This window comes from Excalfactoria chinensis, chromosome 17, assembly GCF_039878825.1.
Source record: "Excalfactoria chinensis isolate bCotChi1 chromosome 17, bCotChi1.hap2, whole genome shotgun sequence".
Classification (NCBI taxonomy): Eukaryota; Metazoa; Chordata; class Aves; order Galliformes; family Phasianidae; genus Excalfactoria; species Excalfactoria chinensis.
In genome coordinates, this window is record NC_092841.1 from 6,479,755 (window position 1) to 6,507,375 (window position 27,621).

At 37.9% G+C, this 27,621-nt stretch overlaps 2 protein-coding genes across 2 annotated transcripts in view; both read right to left on the bottom strand.

The window, feature by feature from the left end:
• Positions 1-722: 722 nt before the first annotated feature.
• Positions 723-12,413, bottom strand: NOL11 (nucleolar protein 11). The gene is made up of 18 exons (XM_072351763.1): positions 12,183-12,413; positions 11,320-11,433; positions 10,422-10,478; positions 9,700-9,845; positions 9,373-9,430; positions 8,778-8,916; positions 8,205-8,402; positions 7,546-7,622; positions 6,726-6,849; positions 6,002-6,105; positions 5,754-5,828; positions 4,703-4,887; positions 4,476-4,601; positions 3,851-4,072; positions 3,382-3,460; positions 2,816-2,908; positions 2,483-2,590; positions 723-2,168 (listed from the first exon to the last, which is right to left on the bottom strand). Exons 1-18 carry the CDS (start codon positions 12,330-12,332, stop codon positions 2,055-2,057), a joined length of 2,169 nt encoding a protein of 722 aa, XP_072207864.1. The 5' UTR covers positions 12,333-12,413; the 3' UTR covers positions 723-2,054.
• A 5,631-nt stretch (positions 12,414-18,044) lies between these two features.
• The window catches only part of PITPNC1 (phosphatidylinositol transfer protein cytoplasmic 1), a 56,930-nt gene continuing 47,353 nt past the window's right edge, over positions 18,045-27,621 (bottom strand). Inside the window, exons 7-10 of the mRNA XM_072351682.1 lie at positions 24,192-24,347; positions 23,639-23,702; positions 21,429-21,547; positions 18,045-18,182 (exon numbers count right to left, since the gene is read on the bottom strand). Coding sequence (XP_072207783.1) covers positions 18,177-18,182; positions 21,429-21,547; positions 23,639-23,702; positions 24,192-24,347 — 345 coding nt within the window. The 3' untranslated portion in view covers positions 18,045-18,176. The remainder of the gene's footprint in view (positions 18,183-21,428; positions 21,548-23,638; positions 23,703-24,191; positions 24,348-27,621) is intronic.

The window sequence follows — 27,621 nt, forward strand, 5'->3', positions numbered from 1 at the left end:
AATTTTGTAGTTTCTCTGAACTGCTGTGTCTGCTCACTTGGCTCTACAAACCGGAGCTGGGCTTCGGTTAGTTTGTATTCTCTCATTTTCACATTTGCCTGAGCCTCCAGGGTTTTAGCAATCCACAGAGACCAGCTGCCCTGTTGGTCTTCTAATACAACCACTACAGCTGAAAGTGACCTGACCAAAAGCAGGATAAAACAAAATGCAACCCAAGGCCCGCCTGCATCTCTCAATGCCTACAGCCTGCCTTTTTCTTCCTAAATCTACACAGGTTTGGGATCCCAGAAATTCCCATCCTCTCTTCAGCAAATAAGCATGTTCACACTGTCATTTTCTCTTGGTATTTTGCTTATGCTTCTCTGTAATACATAACAACTCAATACCGGTCAGTCATGCCATAAGCATGCCAGTTTTATATCCAATGTGTAATTTAAATTGCATTCTTCTCACTAATTTCTGAAGTGTCTTTTCTTCATTAACTTGTTGCTCAGGCTGAGAACCTCATTAAACCCACAAATATGCTACAGTGTAAGGAATGCAACAATTGCACCAGACACCGGGGCTAAACAATTTGCACTCCTGCATCCAGCCTTTCTTTCTTTTCATCTTTTATATTCAGTTGCACTCATATATTCAGTAGTGCAGCTGCACAGTGCAGAGCCATGTTTTAGACAATACCCTTCAGCCAAAGCAACGGAGAATACTGCCTAACCCTATTTATACCCTTTTATACTCAATTTTTATTTTGAATAATTCAACTTTATCCTGCATCAGTAGTTAAGAGCTTATGCTTGCAAAATACTGTAGCAGTTCTTCAAACATAAGAATACACTGATACACAGAAGGGGATAAGTTGTTTTACTGTCTCCCTTTGTAAAACACACCTGAGAGTTCTGCCACCTACACAGGGTGAATCAAGAAATACTTTGTTGTGTATGTACTGCACAAATCCATGTACAGCCTAGAGCACTACAAGTGTTAACCTCTGTAAAACAGCATGGATTTTGTGCATCTGTAGTAGAGCAAAGGTGCCAGGTAACATTTGCTGTAAGCCAAAACACTCTGTCTCTCAATGACCTCTTATTTATTAGTTGTCATATAGAAGTGCTTAATATTCTGTTTAGTAAAGAATTCTAATTGTAGAGCTAGAGAAATGACTTCATGGAGAGGTATGTTAACTTTCGGAGTTAGAACTGCAAATTAATCCTTTTGAGTCTGTTGGTATAATTTAAAAAAAGCATATTTCTAAGTGAGTTGAATACCAAAAGAAGAGGAATTTTACATATGATACTCAGGACTGCATCTGTTCTTGAGTTAGATGAGGAGAAACAGTTCTCTCGAAAGGCATGTTTCCAGTGAGTGCCTCATCAGATATACAACGCACTACCTGACTGTACCTGCAATACATTCAGCAAACATTGCATTCAGAAAGTTATGACAATTTGGAATGCTTGAATTCAAGCTGTACCAAACAAGCAGTATGAATGAGGTTAACTTGAGATGTTCACTCTGAAAAAGTACTTAGAAGAAATGGACAAGGACGTAGGTAAAAATGTTCTTAGTTTGGTGGTGTTCTTGTTCAGAAAATAAATATGTGTGTGTGTATATATATATATATATATAAATCAACTTAAAAATAGAAAATGAAAAAAACAAGCTCAAATGGATATCTATAGTTCCTAACCAGAGCAGAGATGAGAGAGCTCTGAAGCACCTGAGAATTCAACTGCCAGTAAGTGAAAAAAAAGCAAGTGGAATAGAAGTGACACTTAATTTGATGAAACATCTGCTAAAGCCTTTTTACAAATATCCTACCACTTCTTGGCTATTTTAGGATATTCTTGTGACAGCATAACAAAATTACAATGAAAATATAAGAAAATCATCCAGTCAAAAAAGAGCTTTTAATACACAACCCTCCACACAGCTATTGAGGAACCGCGTTCTTCCTGTGCAGAAAACTCAACTTTTCACATCCCCAATATGGAGTGCTAATACATCCTTGTCATAAAAGGAATCAATAACAAGTTTGTTAATAATTCATTTCATATTCAAATAAGTTCCAGCACTTCAATAGAATATGCCTGACAGTTATTCTGGCATTTAATTCTTTGCAGTTCTTGCAAACTTCCTTCGATTTTGTTAAGTTCAGAGTAGAATCGTACCTAGAAAGAAAGACCACATATTTAAGACACAACAAATCTTAAATCTTCTCCCATACAATGTATACCATGTAGCTATCTGCTGTCTTACATAGTTTAATGCATTCAAACAAAACAGTGCAGCACCTTTAGGGATCAAGATGATGAAGACAAGCAAGTACCATTTAGTGTTCAGGAACAGGCTTATGGCATTGAATAAATTTTATTTGATATGCTATATATTTTCACATTTGTTGTTCTTCTCCAATTCTGCCCAAATAATCTTACTGGCCATATTTTAACTCAATACTAAAATGAAATAATTATGCAAAACTTACCTGGGCTCTCACAAACTTATGCATCCTTGAAAGCAATCCTTTTGCTTCTGGTAGCATCACCATAACTGTGAAGTGAGCATCAAGTAATAGGCACATCCAATCCATAATCTGAAGGAAAAAAACAAAACAGAAGTGACATGGGTTTTGCTTGAAAAACACTCTGAAATATTAGCTCCTAATACAAAAGACCTGGCTTCACAGTTCAATGCAGGATATTTATTTTCAGATAGAAGTCAGATGTAGTATGATGCCTCCATATAGGTCCACTAATAAACAATACATTATAGAATAAAAAACTGAAGGAGACCCAACTCTTCAGAACTAGTTGCTTACCTGACTTATAGTTGGAGAGAGTACTCCGGGAAGAGTTGTATTTATTTTTTCACTGCATTTCACATACAGGTAGTGTAAATACCTGAGAAACAGCTGAGAGAAGAAAAGACTGAATGTTTTTTTAAGAAGAAACATTTAAGACCTAAGTGTTCTGCCCCGCACAAGGCAATAACAGTGATAATCCTTATTTTATTTTATTTTTTTTAATTAAGAAACTCAAGCATTAAAAATAGGTATTATAGCTCTCCTCCACCATCCATAGCTGAGAGTTTGAACATTCAGGAATATTCAGTGTAAAGTGACATTCTGTCATTGTTCCAGTGTTGTTGGTCATAATCTAGTTTTTTTTCTTACATTTTTCTAAATTGAGCAAACTATAAAAAATAGTACGTGCTCATTTGGAGTATATGGAACACTTACCAGCCTTAGACATTACTAGTAATGCTATTTTCATACACTAGTGGCAAGTTTCTGATACGTAACAAACACACACACAAACACCTTCTTCTTTTCTTCCCCTCCCAAAAATGAGCATATTTCAGCATTTTTTGTTTCAAACTACTTACAACAGCTTGCTGAGCTGGAAGGTCTTTCAGATGAGGCAAAAGATATGTTTCACTGTAAGCTGAATGAAGAACAGCATTTCTGTGCAGTGTTATTGAGGAAAAATTACTGCAGGAAAAATGCCAACTACTACAAACTAAAATGAACCTTAATTGAAATATTTCTGTAGTTTAAGAGAGGTCTCTTTGAATCTTCTATTTCTGTTAGGAATATATACAGCAATTGAAACATAATAGTCAGCTTGAAAACAGTTCTATACTGCAAGAAAGGAACTAGCCAGCATTTCAATAGACATCAAAGCTATTGAGCTTAAATTGTCTTGAACAAAGTTTCAGTCTATACTTTTATAAGTTTCAGTTGGTACAGAGAAATTTTCAGCAATAGCAAAAGATCATTCTCAGCCGTGCCAAACAGACACTCAAATCATAAATACCACACCGACTTTCCTTCATTCATATGCACAGAGGATACAATAATGCTGCCTTTTGAGGTCCAACAGGGCAGAATTCAACACTGTCCATCATATGGTTTTCCTTCATGCCTGTAACACCACAACCGTCTTCTTCCAGTTCAGTATTGAAACCATTTTCTACAACTTCAGTCTTAACTTCTTTATTGTTTGGTTCAATATCAATGTAAGAAATTACAGATTCTAGATTCACGTCTGTTCTTTCCAGATAGTCATCACTAATGCTATAGAAGAAAAATTCCACACACGTTTAGTATTTTTATCATTAGCATAAAAACAAACAAAGCCCAGCAATGTCAGCAACCCCACAACAACACACATTAACCCTTTGAAGCTTATGAGTATACAAACACACACTAAAAGAGAAGAGTTTCAGAATGGATAAAGGCCACCAAATTTACCAAAGGGCATTTTCCTTTAATTAGTGTTTATGCAAGTTTTAGAATACATGCATGCAATGGGCATCTTGCAAAAAGCATGTCGGTCTGCAGGACTGCAACACACACTGTACTCAGAATTACTAATTTTAGGCACTTAATTACTCATCTATAAACTTAAGTCCTGGTTCTGTGATGAATAAATAAGTAAGTAAACAAAAATAATTTTAAAAGAATGAATCCAACTTACCTTAAAAACACTTTCAAGCAAGCGTAAGTAATTTCTTCAGGAATATCTGGAAACCGTTGTAAGCAGATTTGTAAGAGATGTACATCTTTTTTCTCTAAAGCAACAGCCATTAAGTCTGGACACAAACTGTTAGAATATGAAAAGAACAGGCCGCAGAGTTCATACTCACTGAAACTCTGGCTTACAATTTTAAACAAAATAAGAGAAAAAAAAATCAGAATTATCACCTGTAAGATAACTCTCGCTTTTGGATCATCTGTACCAGGAAGTTCCGAGGATAGAATGTTGGATCTGTTTTACACCTGTTTATTAGAGCACTTATTACACATCCAATGGTGGCCTGAAAATCTGGTGTCTGTGCTTTTGACAACAGTCGTCCCAATTCATCTTCAATTGCAGCTGTGGAAGCATCCTGAAAATGAGAAACACCATGCAGTTCAGATATACAAGGCGTAGGTTTGAGGACTGTTCACAGAAGGAGGCAGAAGATCAAAGTATTACAACACTTCCAATAAGATTTGGAAAGGAACTATATCATAATACAAATACATAGTTACCATATCTGATGTATTACCCATGATGTTTATTTTCAAGGTTGGGTTGGATGCAACACTGAGCAACCTCATAAGTGGAAAGTGCCTCTGACCAGGGCAGGGGGTTGGAATTAGGTGGTGTTTTGTGGTCCTGTTCAACACAAACCATTCTATGGGTATCCTGGGACTCATTTCAGTGCTGACTGATCAAATGATACATTGAACTAAGTGAACAAATGGGTAGGCAAGTACATTCTCTGACTTGTTTTGGCAATAAGTTAAATGTTATCTTTCTTAAACATTAAGATGTATCATTGCACGACAAATAATCTGCAGTTAGCAACTTACAGCAACTTTTTGCTCGCATTGTGACTTACTAGATCCAAAATATCTTTGAAGTTAAAAACATTAAAAAAAAGTTAAAAGATTAAGAAAATATATCAGGTGAAACATAGTCTCACCTTATTTACTGCATGAAAATGCATTTGTGCAAGTTCTCAGAATTCAGACAGCTGTTATAAACCCCATATTGAACACTTATATAACATCTTCCTATGACAAAACTTCATCATGCCCAAACACTATTTTCACACAGCAATAACAGAATCCTCCAACAAACCTGTTTAAGGCAGCTTCTTCAGTTTGATCTACACAAGAGGAAATGTGAGAAGATAACAGCTTAGGAGATGTCTGGAATATTCTCAAGTGTGACTGAAAATTTGTTAAGGCTACTTTGTACACTTACTTTTATACTTAGTAAGAACTGCCCAACTTTGGAGGTACCCGGCTGCACATTTGCAACTGCACTCTTTGATCTTAACTGTAATAAAGAAAAACAAGTTATTATTCAGCTCCAAAAAGGATTCAAGGATTTCAAGCAAGATAACTAGGAATATCATGTGTCATTTGCTACAAATTACACTTAAAAGTAGCAGCACTGGGAAGACACAAATACTAAACAAAAGAGCTCACACATTTGCCATGTTAACTTACCATCATTTTGGATTCAGATTTTAGAGCTACGGACTGCGGTGACTGAAAGGAAACCAGGAGCTCTTCATCTCTAAGGGTATCCCAGTTTAGAAATGAAGAAAGATCTGTGAAAACAAAAATAAAATTACATGAAGTTTCCAACAAATGCCACTTTACAAACCTTATCATCTGATAATAATACGCATTTTCTGAAATGTAATACATTTTTTTTGCAAAGAAACTTCTCTGTTTTCTCTCACCAGCAAGTAACTTTGAGACATTTTGCATGCTTTCCCTTTTTAGTCCCTGGTAGGAGGAGAAAAGTTATTCCACAACTTATTGCAAACATCATTTGCAATTTTCCCAGTGCAGTGCTAAGCAGTACTTTTCACTTATACTTTCTTTAACCTGAAGTTTACAAACTTAGGTTTGGTACAAAGCACATAAGCGCTTTGGAAACACAGCATAAAAGACCGTGCTTTAATTGTTTCAGTGTTTATCCTGGCATCTCACTGTTTCCAATAACTGCAGCATTTGAATGACACTTCAATGAAGCCACCATAAATTCAAACATTTGTATGCTTCAAATTCTCTCACTGAGAACACTAACACCTAGCAGTGGAATACACTAACTCCCTTCAAGCTGTTTAGGCTTAAGTGATTTTATAGAACAATATCAAAACAATTTTTATGCAATTTCAGAAGTTTTCCTGCTAGATCTCACTGCAATCAGAAAACTTCTTACCAGAGGTTTGACTGTCCTTCAGCTTTCCCACAGCAGCTGCCAAGGATGAAGTTTCACACTTGTATATAACAACTGTTAGCACTTTTCCATGAGTGAAGAAAAATTTTTCCCCATAACACCACAACTACAAAATATCAAACACATCGTTACTGAGGAGAGAAGCAAAGAAACACATTTCTGCACATGCTAATCTTTAATTTCCAACTACAAAATCCAACTGGAAGTCAGCGATCAGATGCTTTTAGCAGTTACTTTTGGTAGTTTTTAACACATTAGCAGACCTTCATTAACTGTTGAGTCTATATATGGAAATGATTGCAATGCTGAATATTTTCCAAGGATGCCTTAAACTAAAGTGACTGCTTTGAGGCACTAAGTCCACTTGTTTTTTCTCGTTATTATTTTTAGAATTCTTTCTTGTATAATTTTATGACAAAAAAAAAAAAGTCAGCTGTTCTATTTCACTAGCATACTTATTAATTAGGTTGCAGTTCACTTATTATTGACAGCTGAATATTCTGAACCATGGTCACCTGCAAGCTTCCAGAATGTAATAAATACCAGCTGAGAATTTCATTCTCACCCAACAACGCTAACAGAAGTCAGGAGTACTGAGTTACTAAGGATTTTGCTAAAGGCTACCATGTTCCTATTTGGAGATTATGACAAAAATCAGCTGGCCAGTATTAGTTTTGTTTCAGAAATTGACATTTACTGTTTTTCAAGACAGAGCCATAATTGCAGCCTGCCTGCCCACTTTCTATTGCGCCATATGCACTAGATGAAGGTTTATGAACCAAGAAGTAAAGACTGAACTCACTTGTCCACTGGTTCCCAAGGGCAGCTCCTTTGAAGCTTGTAACGTCTGAAATTTTGTATTCCATATTGTTAGGCACTCTTGGAAAAATAAAGAGATAAATGTGACAAACCCAAAAGCAACAAAAATGCTACATTTTCTTTCATTACTTAAATTCAGAAGCACTTTAGGAAATAAAAGTAACTGTTTCAAAATAATTCCACTTAATAATATACTCAGCATTAGGCAATGAGTCTTTTTGGTTAGGTCGCTCAACAAGCAAGTCTGAAAATCAGCCATCCTCAAAGAGCACTGGAGAAAAAACTGCAATGAGACGAACCGTAATCTCTGTAGCATTTGATGACTGAAAGTTATGTTCACTCGCTTAATTTTCAGTGATCCCATGCCTCAGAAGTTTAGTCATGAAACAAGTATTTAACTTCTTTAAGATACCAATTAATTATAGTACATGAGCTCCATTTCCCTGCATACATCGGTTTTAGGGACCAATCATTTAATATGCAGTATTTATAATATTCACTAAAGAATATTTCTTTATTATCGTGGTATTTCTTCATCTGTTCTGTTAAACAAAACCAATCAAGAACAAAAAGACACAAAACACCTGCAGCTTTAAGAATGTTACAGAACTTAAGACACCTTCATCTGATTTTTCAAATTACCTTTGGATTCTTCACCAGATGCTGCTAGACTTCCTAGTACTGCAACATGGTCTTTATCAAGAACAACAAAAGAAGTTCCTTTTAGAACACTTCCAGATATTGAAAGGTTTAGTAGCAGTGATTTGGATAGAGTTTGCTCTTCCTCTTCACTGTTTTGCTGTAGAGGTATCAGAACCTTATATACAGAGTCACTGGAGTCTGTCAAAGGAAACAAATGATATCTTTATGTCTGGCATTAAGAAAAACTATTCGATAAAACACAGCAAGATGAGCACTGAGAAAAGAAGTAAAATATGATATTTAAAGGGCACATTATCATGCAAAGAAGAAAAATAAAAGCACAGCAGTCAGGATTTTTAAAGTACAAGTTATAACGCTGAAGAACAGTAAGCCTTTTCAACCATTAAAATACCAGGAAAATTTAACTGTTTAATCTATCGCTTGATGTTTCAGAAAGTTCAACTGAGAAGAACAAAAATATTAAACAGTAATTCACAAACATCAGTATTTTATGTCCTTCTAGGTATTTTATGGTTTTAATATATTAAAAAATTATTAGAAAATTCAACTTACATAAACAAAGAAGCGTGATAATTTGCTTTTTTATATATGCTGTGAAACTCAGTGGATGAGATAATTCCTGTTGTTCAAGTTTATATTTGCGTAGACTCCTCATCTTCAATTTCTGCACGTAGACATAAAAATCTCCATCCTGAAACAAAGAGGGAAAAGACCATCTTTAATGTACGAAAAGAAGGGCTACCAAGTTCACATATTTCTACTGAGTTATTTTGAAAGCCAAACAAAATTAGGAATTAGTATTTACTACAGAACGTGAAGCTGAAGAACACACATTCTGAAGCGTTTGAAAACAACTGTATAAAGAAAATGTTAATTTGATGCAACAAATAGATTCACAGAAAGTAACATCTGCATGAAGAGAGAAATTAAAAGTCAATTGACTGTATATTGTGTTTAATCTCAGCTGTTCTGAAGTTCTAAGAGCCAGGCTACCCAGCCCTGAAAACAGCCTAAGTGTTGTGTCAGACAACACACGCACAGAGTAATTATTACACTAAAAGCTCTTAGAATCCAATTAGACAAGTGATGGATTTTAGAAGAAAGATTTAGATTTGCAGTTGGAAAGTTAAACACTTGTTAAACTCACTTTCTCTGTAATGAAAATTAAGACAGCTTGTTGACCTTCCAGAAATGCTTCACTCCACCTAAAAACAGAAAGATGTACAAACATTTTCGGAATTCTGGGACTGTATTTAAAAATCATACCATATGTATTCAGGCAGTTTCTTACTTTTATATCTACACTAAAAATCTAAGCTTTTAAAAGTCAATGCATTAAAAAAATAATAATCATCAGTAAATCAACCCCAAGATCTCGATTGTGGGATGTTAGTCTTAAGATTTCCCGTCAACAGGAAATCTTGTGCAACAATATGAGATCAAGGATCAGGATTCATAACTTTATATCACTTACTTGATAACTTCATCTGAGATAACGTTCTCAATTTCTTGTTGTGGAGCTTCCAAAAGAACATCTAAAGTTCGAACACCCCCTCCTTTGAATAATACCAATGGTTCCACATGGGGCAGTGAATGTATTCTGTACACTTCAGCTGACAGCTATACAGAAAAGGAAATGGCTTAAGTGCTATGTTCGTCAGTGCGTTGCCTTGAAATCCAAATGTTTTGCATAACATTTAAAAGAAGTTATTTTAGTAAATAAGTAATATAAGGACGATGAACCTGCAAGATACCAAAACCTTCTTATTTTTCTGAAATGCTACTAATATTGCAAATCACTGCCCAACAGAAAGCCAGGAAAGCATCCTCATGAGCATGAAGTTTTAAAATGACATCAGAAAAAAAGTGTAATTGAGGTTAAAGAGTTCCAGCAACTGTTATACACCATTACACAAAGTGCTGTTTATTGTGTCCACCAGCAGAACAGAAAATAATTCTTCACCGTGATTCACCATCATAAAAGTCCTTTCTAATGTTGGACACCCATCACTTTATGTGTGGTGCTTTGATGATTAAGCCTGTCAACTGAAATGGATTGCTTGCAATGCTCCATAACATCACAAAGCACAAATCAAGATAACTATCAGCTAAACCATAATAGTATTACAAAAGTCAGCATCTCTTCAACCCCATGAGATTCAAAGTGTTAAAAGTAAACATACATAAGAGACTTACTGTTGCTTTAAATGCTTTGTCCAAGTTAACATCTTCATCCTTCCATATTCTTAAAACCTTAAAGAGAAACATCACTTTTTAAGCAGTAAACCAGCAATATATAGGCTTCTGACCACATAAAATAACTGAAAAATGGGGAAAAACACACAGTTAAGTATTCAAGCAGCCTTACTGAAAACAGACTTAGGAAGTTTGCATGGGAAGAAGCTGAAACAGAAACCACAAGAATGCAAATAAAGCTTACAATTTGGAACTTGAAAGAAAGGATGGGGAAGAATATGGCTAAGAAAAAAAAGATATAGCAAAGCTCTAAATGAAAGTTGATCAAAGCAATGGAGGCAGATTAAGACACAGACGGTCTGATCCGGAAGGGAACATTTCAAGGTCAAAAAGAATATTTCATTAACAATAAAAAAGCCAAGTGATCAGTATGTGCTGAGCAAACTGCCATAAATACACAAGCAGAAAATGTTTAACCATCAGACAAGAACTGATAGACAAGGATGCAGCTCGGAACCTTTTCAAAACAATATGCAGATCTGAGTTTCTACCAGTCTGCAACAAGAAAAGTAGCTTATTCTTAGTGAATGCGTGCATGAGCAATTCTTCACTGAGAATACTGCAGTTTTTAAAAGTCCACTGTGTAACTGATGATTTTCATGTCACCAACAAACGAACTGCGCAGCCTTGGAACTGCACAGCCCTATCCACTCTAAGAGCAGAAATGAACTGAGTGACAAGAGCATTAAAGCCTATTCCCAGCTCTGAAAGCTTATCACAAGGCATTGAGAGCTCCACGCATTTCCATTTAGCAAAGAATCTAGCACTCCTGATTTCTTCCCTATATTCACTCAGATGACTCACGGCATCATATTTCCCCTTACGTAAAGAATCTCACCTTGTTATCATGAACAGCTATGTATTCATGAGTTTCAAAGTTGCATACAACTGGACACGTGATGAACTGCCCATGTTTCACTGACCAACAGCCCAGTGGCTTCTGATCTGAGACCTAGAAAAACCAGGATAAAGTCATGTAGTTAATGTGCAACAGAACATGCTGGGGATTTCTCTCATGACAGAATGAGAACATAAAAAGAAAAGGAAAGTGCCACGCTAATAGGACTCATAACTTCTGTGTTAGCATTCTTTACTGCAGTACTATCAATTTCAGAGTATGGCGGAGCTCTGCTTTAATGAAAAGCTATTTTTTCCCCCCACATGAGGAAATAGCATTAAATATGTGACCAAATAGATAAAAGACAAATGTTTTCAGAAATTGCCATTTAATGGTTCACTTCAATACATGCATATATTAAAAGAAGCAAACTACAACACACAGGTCCAGTATTGCAGGCACACTAAATCTCTATTCTCCACCCAACAGGAAGGCAGCCGACACCAAGCTGACAATTAAGCAGAACTGCTGTCACTCGAAACGTGCTATTGAAAAGTGACCACCGCTGCTGCTCCGGGCTGGAAGTAACGCGTGGCACTGGGAACGGAGAGGAAGAAAACTAAAACCAGCACAGGAACCACCCAGGAGACCGCCCAAGGCCGCTACCGCAGGTACACAGAGGGCAGGGGAAGCACAGCTGAGTGGGGAGGGACAGCGGCCGTTCCGCAGCGGCACGGCCCGGAGCGGAGCTGCTGCCCGAGGCTGCTCACACCGCGTTTCGCCCGTGGCAGCTCCGGAGCTTCCCCGCGAGGCGCCGCGCGTGTACTCTGACACGGCCCGAGCGGCCGGAGCTGCGCCGTTACCTTAAAAAGCGTGGCTGTTCTGCCGCGGTCGGTGAGCAGGACGTGGTCGGGGTCAGCGCCTGGCTCCAGCGCCAGGAGGCCGCTACCGAGACCGACGCCGCCGGTGGGCCCCAAGCCGCACAGCGTGAAGGCCTCGCACAGGGCCGCCATCTTAGCAAGCGCTCGGTTCTCGCGAGACGGCAGCGGCGCCACACTGCGCCTGCGCAGTACGCTGGCTGGAAGAGGCGGCAGCGCCCCCCTGCGAGACGGCGGCGGAAATGGCCGAGGCTATTCGGGAAGTTCCGCTCCGCGGGGGTGCGAACGAGCCCGAGCTGGCGGCGTTCAGCGTGTGCGGAAACAGCGCTGCGGGTTTTAGGTATGATAAAAAAAAACAAGAGCTGATCATTTTTCACTGTGCCACTTAGCGTTAAGGATTTTATTTATTCAGCTTTTTCCAGCGTATTTCATGTGTGATATTAATCCCAAGCATCGCGGTGTAATGTGTGAGGGCTCCATGGTGCTGGAGAGATGTACGTTCAATAAAAGGCTTCCATGGTTTTACACCTACATTGCAAAGTGCTGCTGGTTTAACTCAATGCACTTCTGCCGTAGGAAACATCACGTTAAAGAAGAATTTCGTAACGAATGCATTCCTGCTGCAAGAGTGCAAACTAATGCAACCAGGTTTTAGCTGATCTTTGATGTGCACGCGTGCATTAGTCCTTTTTTGTTTGTGCACGAATTGTGAAAGCCCAACAACACAAACCCAACATGTAAAACACAACCGAAAGAAAAGGGGACAAAAGCAGAGCCAGAGCCATGGCTGTGTGCAGGCACAGCCCCCACCTGCTGTTAACAAACCATTTTGTGTTGGATTGCACCTGGACGTTTCCATCCCATCCCAATGCAAAGGCACCTCCACACCCCGTGCATGACAGCCGTGTTGCCACGCCAAGTGTGTTTCATTTATTCCCTTCTGGCAGGACTTTATGGGTCATTACTGACGTCATTACTGCATTCCTGTGTCAGCATTTCTTCATCTGGTCATGGGAATCAGAGAACTGCTCTGGGCACTTCTCCTGCTGGCACATGGCACCCATTGGTTCCCCAGCTGCAGTGTGGGGCTGGTGGGAGCTCCCAGGATGCCCCAGGATCATTTTACACATGAAATTAATGTCAACAAGGGAAATGGCTTGTTTGTACGTGATGGAGGACTTCTGTCTTTTGAAAGGTTTCCTGTTCCCTTTCCCAGTATTTACCACAACACTGGGCCGCAAAACACACCACTGAGAATTAGAAATTGCTCCCCAATGAAAGCTTATCAACCAAGTGGCCATTTACAAATGAATGGGCTAACATGAGGCTGACAGGGCACTCATCCTGAAAGCAGAGGAGCAACAAAATCTAGATGTAGGAAAGAGGTTTAAATTTCCCTTACAATGCCAATTGGTTGTGCTATTTATTTCGAGGAACTGACTTGCAGAGCTGGTGGTAGAAATATCCATGTTCCTTGCCAGAGAACACTGTGTAAAAGACAACAGCTACACTTGTAAAGAATAGTTGTCGGCAGTTTATTTACAACAAAACACGAGGAAAAATACAATATTAAAAATAATAAATAACTTGGAAAAATCAGAAACTAAGCGAAATGCATGAAAAATATGACAATCAAATTCTCCTGCTTAGCCTTGCATTATTTAACATGCAGAGCAAGTCAAAACTTGGTCCTTCTCTGACGGTAGCAATGTATTGCCTAATGTAGCTATCATAGTTCTAAAGAAAAATGAATTACCAGACATTCAGAGTCACAGGGAATTACCACAGAAATGAAATAAAACAATGAAGCTCCTTAAAGTGACACCATAAGACTACAGGAGATTGTAATTCAATGATCATGCTGTTCATTTAAAGCAAAACATTGTTAGACTTGCTTAGCAATTTTAACTTACACATATAAAACCAAGTCCAAACAATGGAAACAGAAAAGCTCCTATTGATAAGATCATGAATTCTCTCTTACTGTGCTCACTAACTCTTACAAAGCATACTCGTTTGGCATAATTCAAATGCTAACACGTTGTTCTGAAGTTACAGTGCAGCAAGCTTCAAAGCAGTTTTAACAAATTTAGCAGTCTTGTTACAAAATAAAAGTCAAGGAACAAACATTTCTGTTTCAAAATCTCTACAGCAGCAATTAATGCATATTAGATGTGACAAAATCACCTTCCAGAATAATCAAAAAAAGCCAAAGAATAAGGTCAGATAGTTTCTTTCCACAGGATTTATCCAGCCATTTACAAAATGGACAGCTACATTCGTAAGAAAACCCATTCAGCCCGTGTTTCAGGAATGTGCAGCTCCTCATCGTCTTTACAGGTACCTCCCTTCTGAATTTATTAGGAGACCTACTGTTCTAAAGACCGCTATGAACTGCCAGTTATTTTAATTGCTCTCTATGAAATATGAGCAAAGCTGGGAGAAGGCTTTACTAGAAACCCAAACAAACTAATCACATTATTTGCTCTGAACTGTCTTCTCCTTACTGAAAACTCCCTGTTGTGGCAGACACGTCTAGCAGAGCTGTATCGTGGAGTTCTTTGGCCTGGCAGAAATTGAAGCACAGCTACTGTGCCTCATCAGCTCTGCTGGGTGCCAACATACTCTTAACGTATTCACTAAATCACTGTTGCAAACGAAGCGGTAATTTACTGTTGCAAAAGAAGTGGTAACATCTGCTAAATACCTTTTTTCTCCTCATATTAAAATGTTGAAAGTACAAGAGAAAGCACTGTGATAAAACCAGTAAAGGAAACAACGCTTTTGCCTCAAGATGTTACTGAAGTTTTCTGACCTTCCTTTCCATTTAATTTATTTATTTGTGATTTTGTGTTTGCTGGGAAAACATTATCCTATATAAAAATGTTTTAAAACAACAACAACAACCAGACACAAAGGAAAAGAGATGATGCTTAAAATTCTCCTGGGCAAACTGGTTAATTGCTGGCTGGTGGGGAAAACAAAGCAGAACACAGCAGAGGTTACAAGCACAGGCAATGCAAAGCCCAGGATATTTCTCATCCAATGCAATGAGACACGCTACGTCCTTTTATTTTCCTTCTTTAGTGAGCAAAAAGGAGGTAATGTGGGTAATCATGAACCTCATTCTGGCCAGCTGTGAATTCAGGCTGTTTGGTCAATAAATGTGGCACTCCTCATGATCAGTACTGCATGGTAGCAGGGCTATAGCAGCAGCACATGCAGATGGAGGCACAGCATTAAGCAGTCTGGCATACTGTCCATACCATGATCAGCATCTTTCTCCTACACTATTTGTCATGCAGCTAGTAAGTTGTGTCCTATTCAGGCATGTTAGTAATTATCATACGTGCTGTATCTCCAAAACCTACATGATAATCAACATATCCACATGGCATTAGAAATGAATCAGTTAAAAGCAAGTAAAGATATGACTGCTTTGGTCTAATTATCTGTGTCAAACTCAGATGCCAAAACTTATATAGAAACAGTACCACGTCAGCACAAGGAAATGATGACTACAGCTGGGCAATTTCTTCTTGGGCAAACAACAAATTCTTCCAAAAATAAGACTCAATCAATAGGCAGAGGTGACCTAAACTATTCTGATATGTTAGATTTAGGAAAGAAAAAACAACAATTAATGCTTTTTAAGAGTTTCCCTTCTCAGCCAATGTTTCAATCACGCTACTAAATAAAACAAAATAAAAAGATTAGGCCAGTTATAATCATTATTATTTTTTTACAATTTTAAGATTAAATCATTTACCAACAAAATAAAGTTTTGTTTGCAGCATCACAGCAGCTTTCTTCAAACAAAGAATTATCACCTGTTATTTTACCAACTACACAGAATTACAACCTCTGGGAAACACAACGTAAAACATGGACGGTAAGTGGGAAAATACATGAAGTCAGATCATTGCTAACCTACAAAGAGCTTCTGGATTTTGCTAGCTAGAGGGTTTAAACTATCAAACAAATATACATTTGTTTTCAGTGCAGGTTGACAGCAGAATCACCTTTCCTGCTACTACTCTAACTACTCTAGAAATACCACACATTCAACATAACTTCTATTGGATCTACAGCCATTGAGAAGTTCAGTGCATTTAAGCCAGTCAAATCATAGCATTGTGCAGAGAAGATGGCACAGACTTCCTGTAGAGGTAAAAGGCCATCCCCAAACTGATTGTTCAGTATTCAGTGATAGTTCAGTTCTGGAGCACTTTTTTTGCACCCATGTACACCACCACCAGTGGTACAAAACATTATTCACTTTAATCATGTGGTTCAGGTAATAGCTATCATTCACTGGGAATAGAACACCAGCTTATTTAATGCCTACTACAGCTACCAATTGAGATAGATACTGACAACATTAATTAAATAGCAATTAGTATGAAAGAGAACAAAGTGCCCCAAATGGGGGGTCAGAGGGAAGGTTTCTCACTGAGTTTAGTTTTTGATAAGAAATGAAGGAAGAGAACACTTCGGAAATTCATTTTCTCTTCCCCCACAATCTACACCTCCGTACTGGGAAGCATCCTTTAATTCCTGAGATTTAAAAGTGATTTCACATGCAGACCAGGAGGAGCACTTCTGTTTCCTTAATGCCACCCTATATGGGACTGAGAAGCCCCAAGATTCGTTTGCTCTTTCAAGTACTGATTTATTTACCCCTTCCCTAGAGACAGTGGTAAAGCCTAGAGCCAGCTTTCTGACAGTAGAGATTGTGCTGTTTAGGAAAGATTAGAGGCAGGAAAGAAAGAAAGAGTCTCATATTTTCTTTCCTTTACATTCAAGGTCTTACAGGGTAACTACCACTCTTCTTCCAGAGCGGACAAGACAGAATTCATTGGTTTTCCTTCTCAACTGGCTCAATTTAGCTGCTTTTTTTCCCAATCTTGTACATAGAACACCACTGACGAACACCAATATGAACTTAAGTTTTATCACAAAAGGACAGGGGAGAGCTATTAAAATACATTATCTACAAGAAATAGGTGGTTTCTTTTACAAATTCTGTGCAAGATAGAAATGCTTAAATGGCCTCAAAGTCAATAGAATTAATTACAATTGGGGCTTCGTACAGTGATATTTTAGGTTTGAAAAGTTTCATTTTTGTTAGCTACGCCCCAAATCCTGAGTCATATTACGCACGATATGATTCTGAGTGATTGCTATTGGTGTTCAAGTACAATGAGCTGCAGGTCAAAGGTTTATGAATATACACGGGAAGCCTGAGAACAGGAAGGATTTTAAAATCAGTTAAAAAAGAAGAAAACGGGAGCTTTTTTTCCTGTTAACCCTGCATTCTGGTTGGCACAGATTTGCCTCAGAAGTCCTTGGCAGCTTTACTAAATACCTATTCCTAAATATAAATGCTATGACCTAGATGTGGATTTGTACATAGAGATACTGCTACAGAAAGATTTTCTTTTATAGGGTTTCCCTCAGACGACTTCATCATATGTCAGTAAGATGTACCATATGGCTTGGAACACTACTTTAGATATATAAACTATGTTCTCTTGCATGCACTTCTCTGAAGATTATGAGGATCAAGTCTGAGGAAAGAAACAGCCTTTCCACAACAGTAAAATTATTTTAAGCAAAAAAATCCAAACATCAACAACCAACCAACCACCACGATCTTCCTAGAAACTACGATATGTTACTCTTGCTGTGGTAGCCATGGCTTATCAGAAGGAATCATGCGGGGTTAATTTTTCTTTTTCTCTGGATCTGGAAGAGTGAGGGTTTCTGGTGCAGACTTTTTCCGAGGCCGGTCTTTGGGAACTGTTAGGAAGTCAGGAGCATCTGTAGAGAGAGGAGTTGATGGAGCACTAGATGGAGCACTGCGGGTTGAAGAAGGCATGGAAATGTTAGAGATAGATATTTCAGGTGGGAAAATGCCGATTTTCTTGTTGGTAGCTTCCTGAGTTGCTCGTTCAAACTCTCGGACTTCATCCATCGTCATGTCTTCAACAAGAAGAAAAAAAAAGACAAAGGGCACGTTAGAATCATTTGGAACGATGACTTCATTAACTCAGTTAATCCACTTCAATCCAAATTTTACATCAGAGAATGTCTGTTTACCACTCACAGCATTGAATTGTATTGGACTGTAAGAATTCCTTCCTATTTTAATGCATTGATCGGAGTACAATAAATGGATAATGTAAAGAAAAAGAAGCTAAGCACAGTAAGCATGTATTAATGGTTCTGCCTGTATCTGGGTCTAAACTGAACTAAAGATCAAGATATTTCACAGGCAACTAAAAATACTTTTAGATACAGTCAGCAGGTAGAATTCTTCAGAACTACAAACAAAATAAAACTGATAGTTTTTTTTTCCTCTTTTTCTTTTCATCTAGATTATGAACACAAATTGATAAATGCGTTTATTTCCTCATTGTAATCATCAAGGGATGAAAAATTCTCTTTCCCCATGCACAGTTTCCACTGACTTCTAGTTATGGCGGCACACAAATAAATGAGGACATCATGCTTTTCTGCTATGAATTCCTAAAGAATTCTCTCTGACCTGATACAGCCACAACATGATTTCTAACAATCCACTGCTTAATACCTCGGAAAATAGAGGCCAAATGAAATGAGAGGTCAAGGACACTTTGTATAGTAAAGGTCCATGGGATGTTTTAAAAGGAGTGAAAGTCTCCTCATCCAGGTGACAGATGTGTCACAGTGCTGTAGAAACCCACAAGAGGGCAGAGTGAACCCAGCATAAATGTCCGATGAACCTAAAGGTCTTTTCCAACCTGAATTATTCTATGATTCTGTGATTTTATGTTTTCCAAACTGAGCTGTGCAAATCTTTTTCTGATAAACCCCTAAATCAATGGCAAATCATTTGAGCAAAAACATCAGTAAGGCACTTGTGAAACCTGCTGCTTCATAGCTGTACCACCTGCGAGATGTCCACTCAGCCAAGTGAAACACATTTTAAGGCTGTTCAGTGAACATTATAGTGTTCACTATGAAACTCAGCATATTCAAATCTAACAGAGCAAAACCCAATATCTGATAAATACCAGTTGAAACAGCTGACTGCACCAGAGAGTTTTTTCCTACACTTGAGCAGATGCCCAGTAAAATCTCTTCTGAGTTCTCTCTGCTCAATATGCTGTAAATCCCAATAAATCTTTGGGAGACGGGATTAAAAAAGCAGTCAGCTGATAATTCTGTTTGCATTTTTGAATATAGATCAGATAGTTCTGCTGCTCCCTGGGCCCTACTCTCACTACAACAGGTGGCGTTCAGTGTAAGAAAGAAATCTATGACCTAAACCATGTGGGACTTTGGTAGGATATGGATAACTTCTACTTCATATTTAAACAACAAAAATCCTTCCTGCTTCCACTCTCTAATCTCTCTTCTCCACTGTTATCTATTTTGTGACTTCATAAATCTGGCATATGGCAACAAAACAAACTCAGAAATATAAATGATGGCTTTTCAATCAACTTAAAGTTCTGGCACATTTGGACGTCTGAGACATGGGACTGCCAATATTACTTACCATATGTATGACAAAATCCTACCTTTTTAGTACATTGATACTTTTTAATATTACCCAGCTGCAGGCATCTGTAGCCTTGGCTGTAAATGTTCTGTAGAAGCAGCTTTATGTTGTATTACAGCATATGAAATACACAAAACACACAAGTTGCCAGCCGCCTTCTCACTTTGATGCAGACTGTGCTTCCAGGGCCCTTTCAGCCTACAGGACTGTGCCACTTATTAGGGGTGAGGACTAAGCTATTTTCAAATCTGAGATAAGCGGTGGAAATGAACAGATGGTCTCAGAGGAACTGTACCTACTTGTCTTTGAGACAGATTTGAACCCGTTTTGTTGTTTCCATTGCATTTTGTTCTGTAGCAGAGTGTAGTCTTTCTGAACCCAAACTGTTTGAAAACACACTGACACTGAAGGAAGACCATGCATTTATATCTCAGTTCTTTCTGATTGAGGAGTTCTCTACAAAATACAATAAAGCTTATCTTGAATGAATCAGAGTGAAACAGGACGGGAAGACTTATGGGTTTGCTGGCCATTTAAGTGAAGACTGATGGAAGTCTTAATATAAAATATTCTCCAAGACTGTTGATTTTAAATTCAGATACAAATTATTCTTTGTCCCTTCAGTTAAATTTCACTTTTTAGCTCACACTCACTTTAAAATCACCTCTGTTCTGATTTACACTCAAGCAAAACAAGTCTTTAACCTGAGGTTCAGGCTGTGGGAAATGCACTTGCTGTCTCTTTTTTCTTTAATGACTAATTCTCTCCTGACTTCCATGGTAATTTGGCTGCATGGGAATTCAGAATGGCAGACTTCCTTCAAACCCAAATGCTGCAGCATTTGGGACCCAAGTCAAATCTGACTCTCGGTCTATGCTGTAGGTAACCTCTTATCAGGCTGGTGAGACTTCTTACTAAGAACAAAGCACTCAGGACAGCAGGCCTTGCCCCATGCTGGTTTCTTGAGTAAAACCATGCCTGTGTTCTGCAGCTCAGTCAGTAGAAACAAAAGAGTAATATTTTTAGAAGTAACTATTACCACATCTTTTCTATTTGCAGACAGTAATGTTTTTCAATTCTAGGCATCTGCTTGAAGTACCTAAATTAGGAACCCGGGTTCTTACAGTTTGTATAATCTGAATCAGAGCACCTACAGAGAAATCTGCACTTCTTCACAGACTGCTGGTAGATACTTCTGAAAGTATTTCCTCTAAGCTTGCTGGGAGCTAACCAGAGATGACATTGAAATTAGTAAGTGAACAAGTCATTCACTTTCTTTCCCAGTCAACCAAAAGTTCTACCAGTCCCATAGAACGTTTCCACTCTCCATGTTCCTGGCTTTTTGACTGAAGCACTCTGAACTTCTGCACTTTTAACTATTCAAATAGTAGAACGCAAAACATATAAAACAACTTCTTATGTATCCAACTGAGATTGGATGATTTTGTTTTCTCTGAAGATAACGAGGTGTATATGAGCCCAAGCCCACCCTTTATTCAGTGGCCATTTACAGTGCAAAAGAAAGGTATGATTGCACTCCAGGGATTAAAATGCTATTCTTATTGAGGCAAAATCTCCCAAAAATTCCACTGACTGATCAGCAAGATCAGCTGCCTGCTATTCTCTGATCTCTGTGCACATATTAGGTGAGGACGGGCAATATGTTTTAAAAATTGACATACTCTTGCTTTGGCATGGCTCTCTATTTCATCCACAGTAGATGAATGTTGGTTGCAAACTTTAATGTTGGTTTTTTCATGCATATTTTTCTCGTATTCTCGAACATCATCCATAGTCATATCTGTAAAAAGTTCAAAATTGTTGGCATTTTCCACTGATTCAAATGCAAACTTAATCTTCTAAGGAGAAGGTGCTAGGAATACAGCCTTTCAGCAGAAACCAAAAAGGATCTAAAAAATAAAAGCATGGAGCAACTAGCTTTATGAAATGTGACTCATAAAGGTAGTTAGATCAGCCAAGGAAGGTATAAGAAGGTAAAGTCAAAGGGAGCCAGAGAACAGGAAGGAGTGGAAATTGTTTGGGAGAATCTGTGTAACGTAAGGTAGGCAAAAAGTATTCAAGTGCAGGCCTTGCCAAAAGCCAAGATCTTCTAAAGCCTTTTTAGAAGATCCCTTGCAATAAAGGATAGAAGTATTATAAAGATTCACTTACCTTTGTAGGAACCTTCTAAAATATGTTATCTTTGTACAGTATATCTTAAAACCAGCAAATACTTACACTGTTAGAACACAAATCAGCTCAGATTTTAGAAATTAATGCTTAATCACACTAATGAGTGGATTAACAATGAATACATTAATAATTTTGTGGTCTCAAGGCATTTACTGCCTTCTAAAAGTTGTATGTACTTTACAAATAGGGCTAATTCTGGGAGCAAGATCATCTGCCTCTGCCTAGGCATGCCTGATGTTGTCAAAACAGTGAACAGTGCGTTGAATGCTTGCTATGTAACTCAACTTGCTTTGTCATAAATCACAGTTAGGAAAAACACAGGATCCAATTTGCTGACTTCTGGCCTCACTCTTCTCAGTATTGTCAGAGTATTGATCCATTCTTTACTATTGTTTGATAATTTCAGTGCTTCATGAAACTAGCCATCAATCTTTTCTACATCACATTTAAATACCACTTTATTAGCATAGCCTAATCAGAAATGCATTCCACTTTTGGTAATGTATGCCACGCTTTTCTTCTCAAGGCTATCATTTTTCTCAAGTGTCATCTGGATCTGTGAATTTTTATGTCACACCACTTCTCGTTATGTGATATGAAGGTCTTGGTGTATTTTATGAGACAGCTTTTAAAGAAAGATACAACTTCAGCTGTTATATCCATGGCACGCTGTAATACGTTTATCATTGAAAATGAAGTGTAAAATTTTGACCAAAATAAAACAAGAAATACCCTTAACTAACACTTTTTTAACCTACTGTTTTTACTGTTGCCCATAACAAAAGACAAGCTTGTAAGCCATGTAAATAACATGCTGAAGTGCGTTTTGCCAAGCAGAGAACATGCTTTTTATTAGTAAGAAGCACTCTGAAAATATATTTTCTTAAATAATAAAGCTAAAAGCAATGTAGTAAATTTAATGACAAAACACATTCATGCTTAGGGTAGCAGTAAAAGTAATCAATCCGTAGTATCAGTAGTATCAGTAACACACTATGTTTGATAACTGAATTTAATATACTGGTTACTTGATTTAGCTGACTTACATCACCTCAGTCTTCATCAAACCTCAATATAGAAAATATAACAATGGACACATTGAAGGCACACGGACTCTTTAAAACGATATATTTGACAATTTCTCTCCACACAAATAAACACGACAAGAGCAGTGTTAAAAACATTTCACACATCATACATGTTAAATTGCACTGGTTGTATATAAACTGACCTCACTTATTTTGGGTAAGGAAATATTAGGTTTCTAGTCAACAGTTCTTACCACCTATTATTCTTAATGCGAAGAGGTGTAAGGGCAGAACTATGCCTTTGACAACGCAGCGTATAAAGGCTGCTTTAATAAAACTGCAAGCAGCTCTCCATATAGATGATTCCTGCCAGAAGCATGAGATTCGACCTGCCTACAGCACAGGATGACTGGACTGTATATTCTGAGATGCACGGGCTGTAACAGCATCCTGTATGATTCCTACTGGCTGTCATAACATACATCCTACTCCTGCTAACAAAGAACCTGCTGCCAATGTGCTCTGTATGTTCCAGCAAAACTGAAATTCTGGTTCTTACACCAACTAATGGTGGGACCCGATGGCCTATGAAAACAAATGGAAATGTGCTTTTAATCATGATAAGCTTCTCACTCACCCTTTCAAATGAGTTTAATTTGCAAAATACTTACCATACCACTCATCAACCCAGGCAAAAGCCTGTCGGTGACCGATCAGGAGGATATCTCTGACCACCTGTGAAACAAGGAAAAGGTTAAATACCTTTGCAAAAATAAATCATTTTAGACAAGTGCTGCCTTTCAGCAAGATTTAATGTGAAAAATATACTGTCAGTTTTATCTCTAAAAAGACACCCTAGAAGGTCAGATACCTTGGCTCTAAAATCTTGCAGTCCAACCTCCCACTTCAAGTGGAACTACTGCCAACACTGGATCACAGCAGCACGGCTGTCACTAGCATGGGAAGCCACTCGTTATGTACAAAATACCATAATTTTGGGGCAAATAGACTGGAAACGTTTTCCTTGTCTCAGTGTTAGACCTGAGCAATTTCAGGCTTGGTCAAATTTCTACCAGAGATGAAGACTTTGGCTCTACTTTCAGACCTTCAAAAAGATTCAGCTGAGCTTGCTGCTTCCAGCAGAGACACGGTTACATTCCTGTGCAGGACAGTGCTCGAGTTCTGCTTATGTGAAGGATAAGAAACAGCTCCTGTTTCGCTCACCTTGTGTACAAATTGTTCTACCCTGGTTTGAAGCCCCCAGACTTCAAATTTCACAGTCACAAGTTTGTAGGAACACATAATAGGCTGATGGGTCTCTCTCCAACCTTCTTTTAACTGGCCTCTCCCGGTCTTCTGTGACTTGAAATATTTAGGATCCTGAAAAACAAAGAAAACATATTTGGGGATCCTGGAGAGTAAGCCTTGTTTGTCAGGTTGCTGAAGTAAGTGTTATGATAAGATAAAATACGAAAACATACTAAAAAACATTATGAAAAAGTAATATAAAATTGGCTTCAATAAGCACCAGGGTATAATAAAATCAAATCCTTTCCTTAATCCAACAGCCAGTGAATTGATGGCATTCTTGGAAGATGCTTTGAAGCTCATTCGATCTAGGACATTTTCTGCTATAGGAAAATATGCTACTGCAAGTCATTCCAAAGCAGTGCACTCCAAGTGTTATTTATGGCCTTTGGAAACAATGCTACTTCTTTAGAACTTGTTTCTGCTCTGCTCCCCCAGTGTGACTTGCTTGTCTTCATGAAACCATGTCTAGTTTAAGCTTTAACACGTCAACAGGACAGGACCATGGCTGATTAAGACCCATTTGCAGTTTTAAGTGATACTGCAGATCCAGACGACCAGTTCAGTATGAAACTCCTCAAATTTAGCCATTCCTATTTACAACTGAGTTACGGTATGTTTGGGCAAAACACTGCAGACGTAATTTCAGCACTGTCAATCTTCAACTAACTGCAAAATCAAACAAATTGGTGTTGAAATTACAATACTGAGACAAGAATCAATCAAACATTCAGTAAGGACAACAGTTCAGTAAGGTTTGCTTTTATCCAGACAGGAGAAAGCTTTTGCTATGAAAATACTGTTTTCCACATTGGTATGATTCGATTGCACTTCACCTTATATCTATTCCTGCTACCTAAATTTTGAAAACTGAAATAGTATACGCATAAACATTGATTTTCAGAAGAACTTGATAGTGAAGTTTCTGTAAATTTATAGTGCATCTATAAATCTGTCATTGAGAATAACGTCATATAATCTGTCATTGAAAATAAGCACCAGTACTCATCTGTGTTGTCCTGCCCAAAGCTGAGGCCTGAGGAAACCTTTTACATTCATCCTTTACTAGAAAAGTAATAAAGTGTGCACTTAAATGACGTGCACAATGGAAGGGAAATAGGAGATGAACAAAAAAAACCCAAACTGGTAAGACTACTCCGCCTTCAATTTTCTTCCATGCAGTTTCATCTTACACATCAACCAACACCACTCTTTTTTTTCTAGTGTGCAGTTAGCTTCTGTTCTATCCCATAAACTGCAGCTCTGTCATTAAAGCTCCTCTACAAAGTTCTAATGAGGTGACAGGCTTCTTTCTCTGTGAAAGACATTGGTTTTATTGCTGACGCGTTCTTTTCTAAATAGAAACTTTAAACTTGAACTCTAATAGGGTTTCAATGTTAAATTACCATAAAAAACATTTCAGCGTCATCATATATCATAGCAACATCCTGCTATATATCACAACTCATAGTCACATGCCGTTGCCATTCTTCTCACTCAATAAAGCTTGACCTCAGATTGATCTAGATATTTTCTGGTTGAACGGCCTGTTTTATAGCTGATTACTGCCTGAAGCGAGCAATAGAGTAATAATAATAGAAAAAATGAAGAACTAAGATGCAAAATTCTTGTAAATGGTTCCATGAATAAAGAAATAGATTACAGAAAGTATCATTTCAAATATTTCTGCTAAATATTACAGAGCGAAATAAATAGGCATCTCTTTATAAGAAGGAAAATCAAAAGGAAATAGTTTTATGTACGGAAGAATCTGCTGATTCTTACATACACAGTACTGGAGTGATGATGCTATTGTATTGATTAAGCACTTTGGACACACCTTTTAATAACACTGAGTGTTATGCAGGGATACTCTATATCCCTTCTGTGATAACCAGAGCCGTAATGGAATAGCTTCAGTACAGTCCAAAGGGATTCATGTAATGAATCTGAGTCAGCACCAAATTTTCAATATTTATAAATAAAAATTAAATAATTACAGCTACCCCCCATGACTGCTAAGCTGTGCACGGACCCGAATCATGTTCAACTGCAACCACCCTCCGGGTGCTACGAAAAAGGAACATTTTTGTTTATATTTCTTTTTCATAAAGCTGACGCAGCAGACAAGTGGATTCATAATGGAAATCCTTCTTAAGCTGGTGATCTCCAAACAATCCAATTACTGCAATGCAGTTCATCCATGATATCACTCCTAGTTCCAAGTCCTTTTAAGAGTGCACAGAGATGGCACCTTTACTTCCCTTAATGACGTCCATTTTCTAGGACATGATGTATAGTCACAAATTGGCTGGACAGTTTCAGGCAGAGACAGGCAACGATGGACGGTCTGGACAACTTGTATCTAATAGCTTTAATGGAAATTCCTGTCTTTCAGAAAACATTAAGATATTGGTACTATAAAGCTGCAAACAGATGAACAGAAGCTAGGGAAAAAAAAGCCACTAATTCACAGAAATAGATCTCCAGCCTGTTGTATGGAAGCATAAGATGTTAAAGAATCTATTGAGTGCTTGCTCAGGTGAGCTACAACCCCAACCAGTGGGAGCTGCATGTAAGGAAATCTTTTTATTTGCAGGTAACTCAAAAAGTTTATTGCAAGTGCCCAACGCTCAACTGCTTTGTTATAAACAAGAAATGAAACACTGCCAGTTCTGAGAACCTGAACATAGGAGCAAAGAACACGTAGCTCAGTATCTCACGTCTGCAGTAAAAGATTCATTTCAGTGAATGATTCACTTGAGGCCCTCTCTCACCCCCCAGCAAAGCTCAGTTTTGTTCTTTTCTATAACTCAGCTAAACATAGAGGTGTACATGGGGAATATCTGATAGCTGGTGATACTTATTCACTGATGTCAAAGTCACAAGGAAATAAGACAGACCCTCCTGCCTGTAGGCTTGTTCAGTGTGATGCTAGGTGTCCCTTGTTATCTCATGAACCTCCTGCAGTAACCGTAACAGTAGATAAAAACAAATTTAGAGCTTATTTCTAGAAGGTGCTAAGGATGCTGACCCTGATACAGAATTGCTTAATTTTAAGCACATGAAAGAGCCACTGAAATGAAGAGATTACTACCATGCCTGAAGTTAAAAGCATTCTCACTGGTCTTTCTGGATTAGAATCAGAACATTTATCCAGTGGGATCTAATTCTTAAATCCTGAGGATTGTACTCCACATTTAATCTTTAACGTATCAATTCAGATTAAACGATGCAAAACCAGCCAGATTGTTGTTATCAGTGTAATTAAAATACCTTTTAGTTATCTCTGAAATTGTTATTTGGAAAATACAGACCATTTCTCATTTACGTGGAGTTACATTTT

Excerpts from the sequence above, each read along its gene's own strand:
- NOL11 (XM_072351763.1), bottom strand. The coding sequence starts at position 12,332 with ATGGCGGCCCTGTGCGAGGCCTTCACGCTGTGCGGCTTGGGGCCCACC. Across the intron at positions 9,846-10,421 it reads ACAAAGCATTTAAAGCAACA|CTGTCAGCTGAAGTGTACAG; the intron begins GTAAGTCTCTTA and ends TTTTCTGTATAG. Across the intron at positions 4,602-4,702 it reads AAGCGAGAGTTATCTTACAG|TTTGTGTCCAGACTTAATGG; the intron begins GTGATAATTCTG and ends ATATTCTAACAG.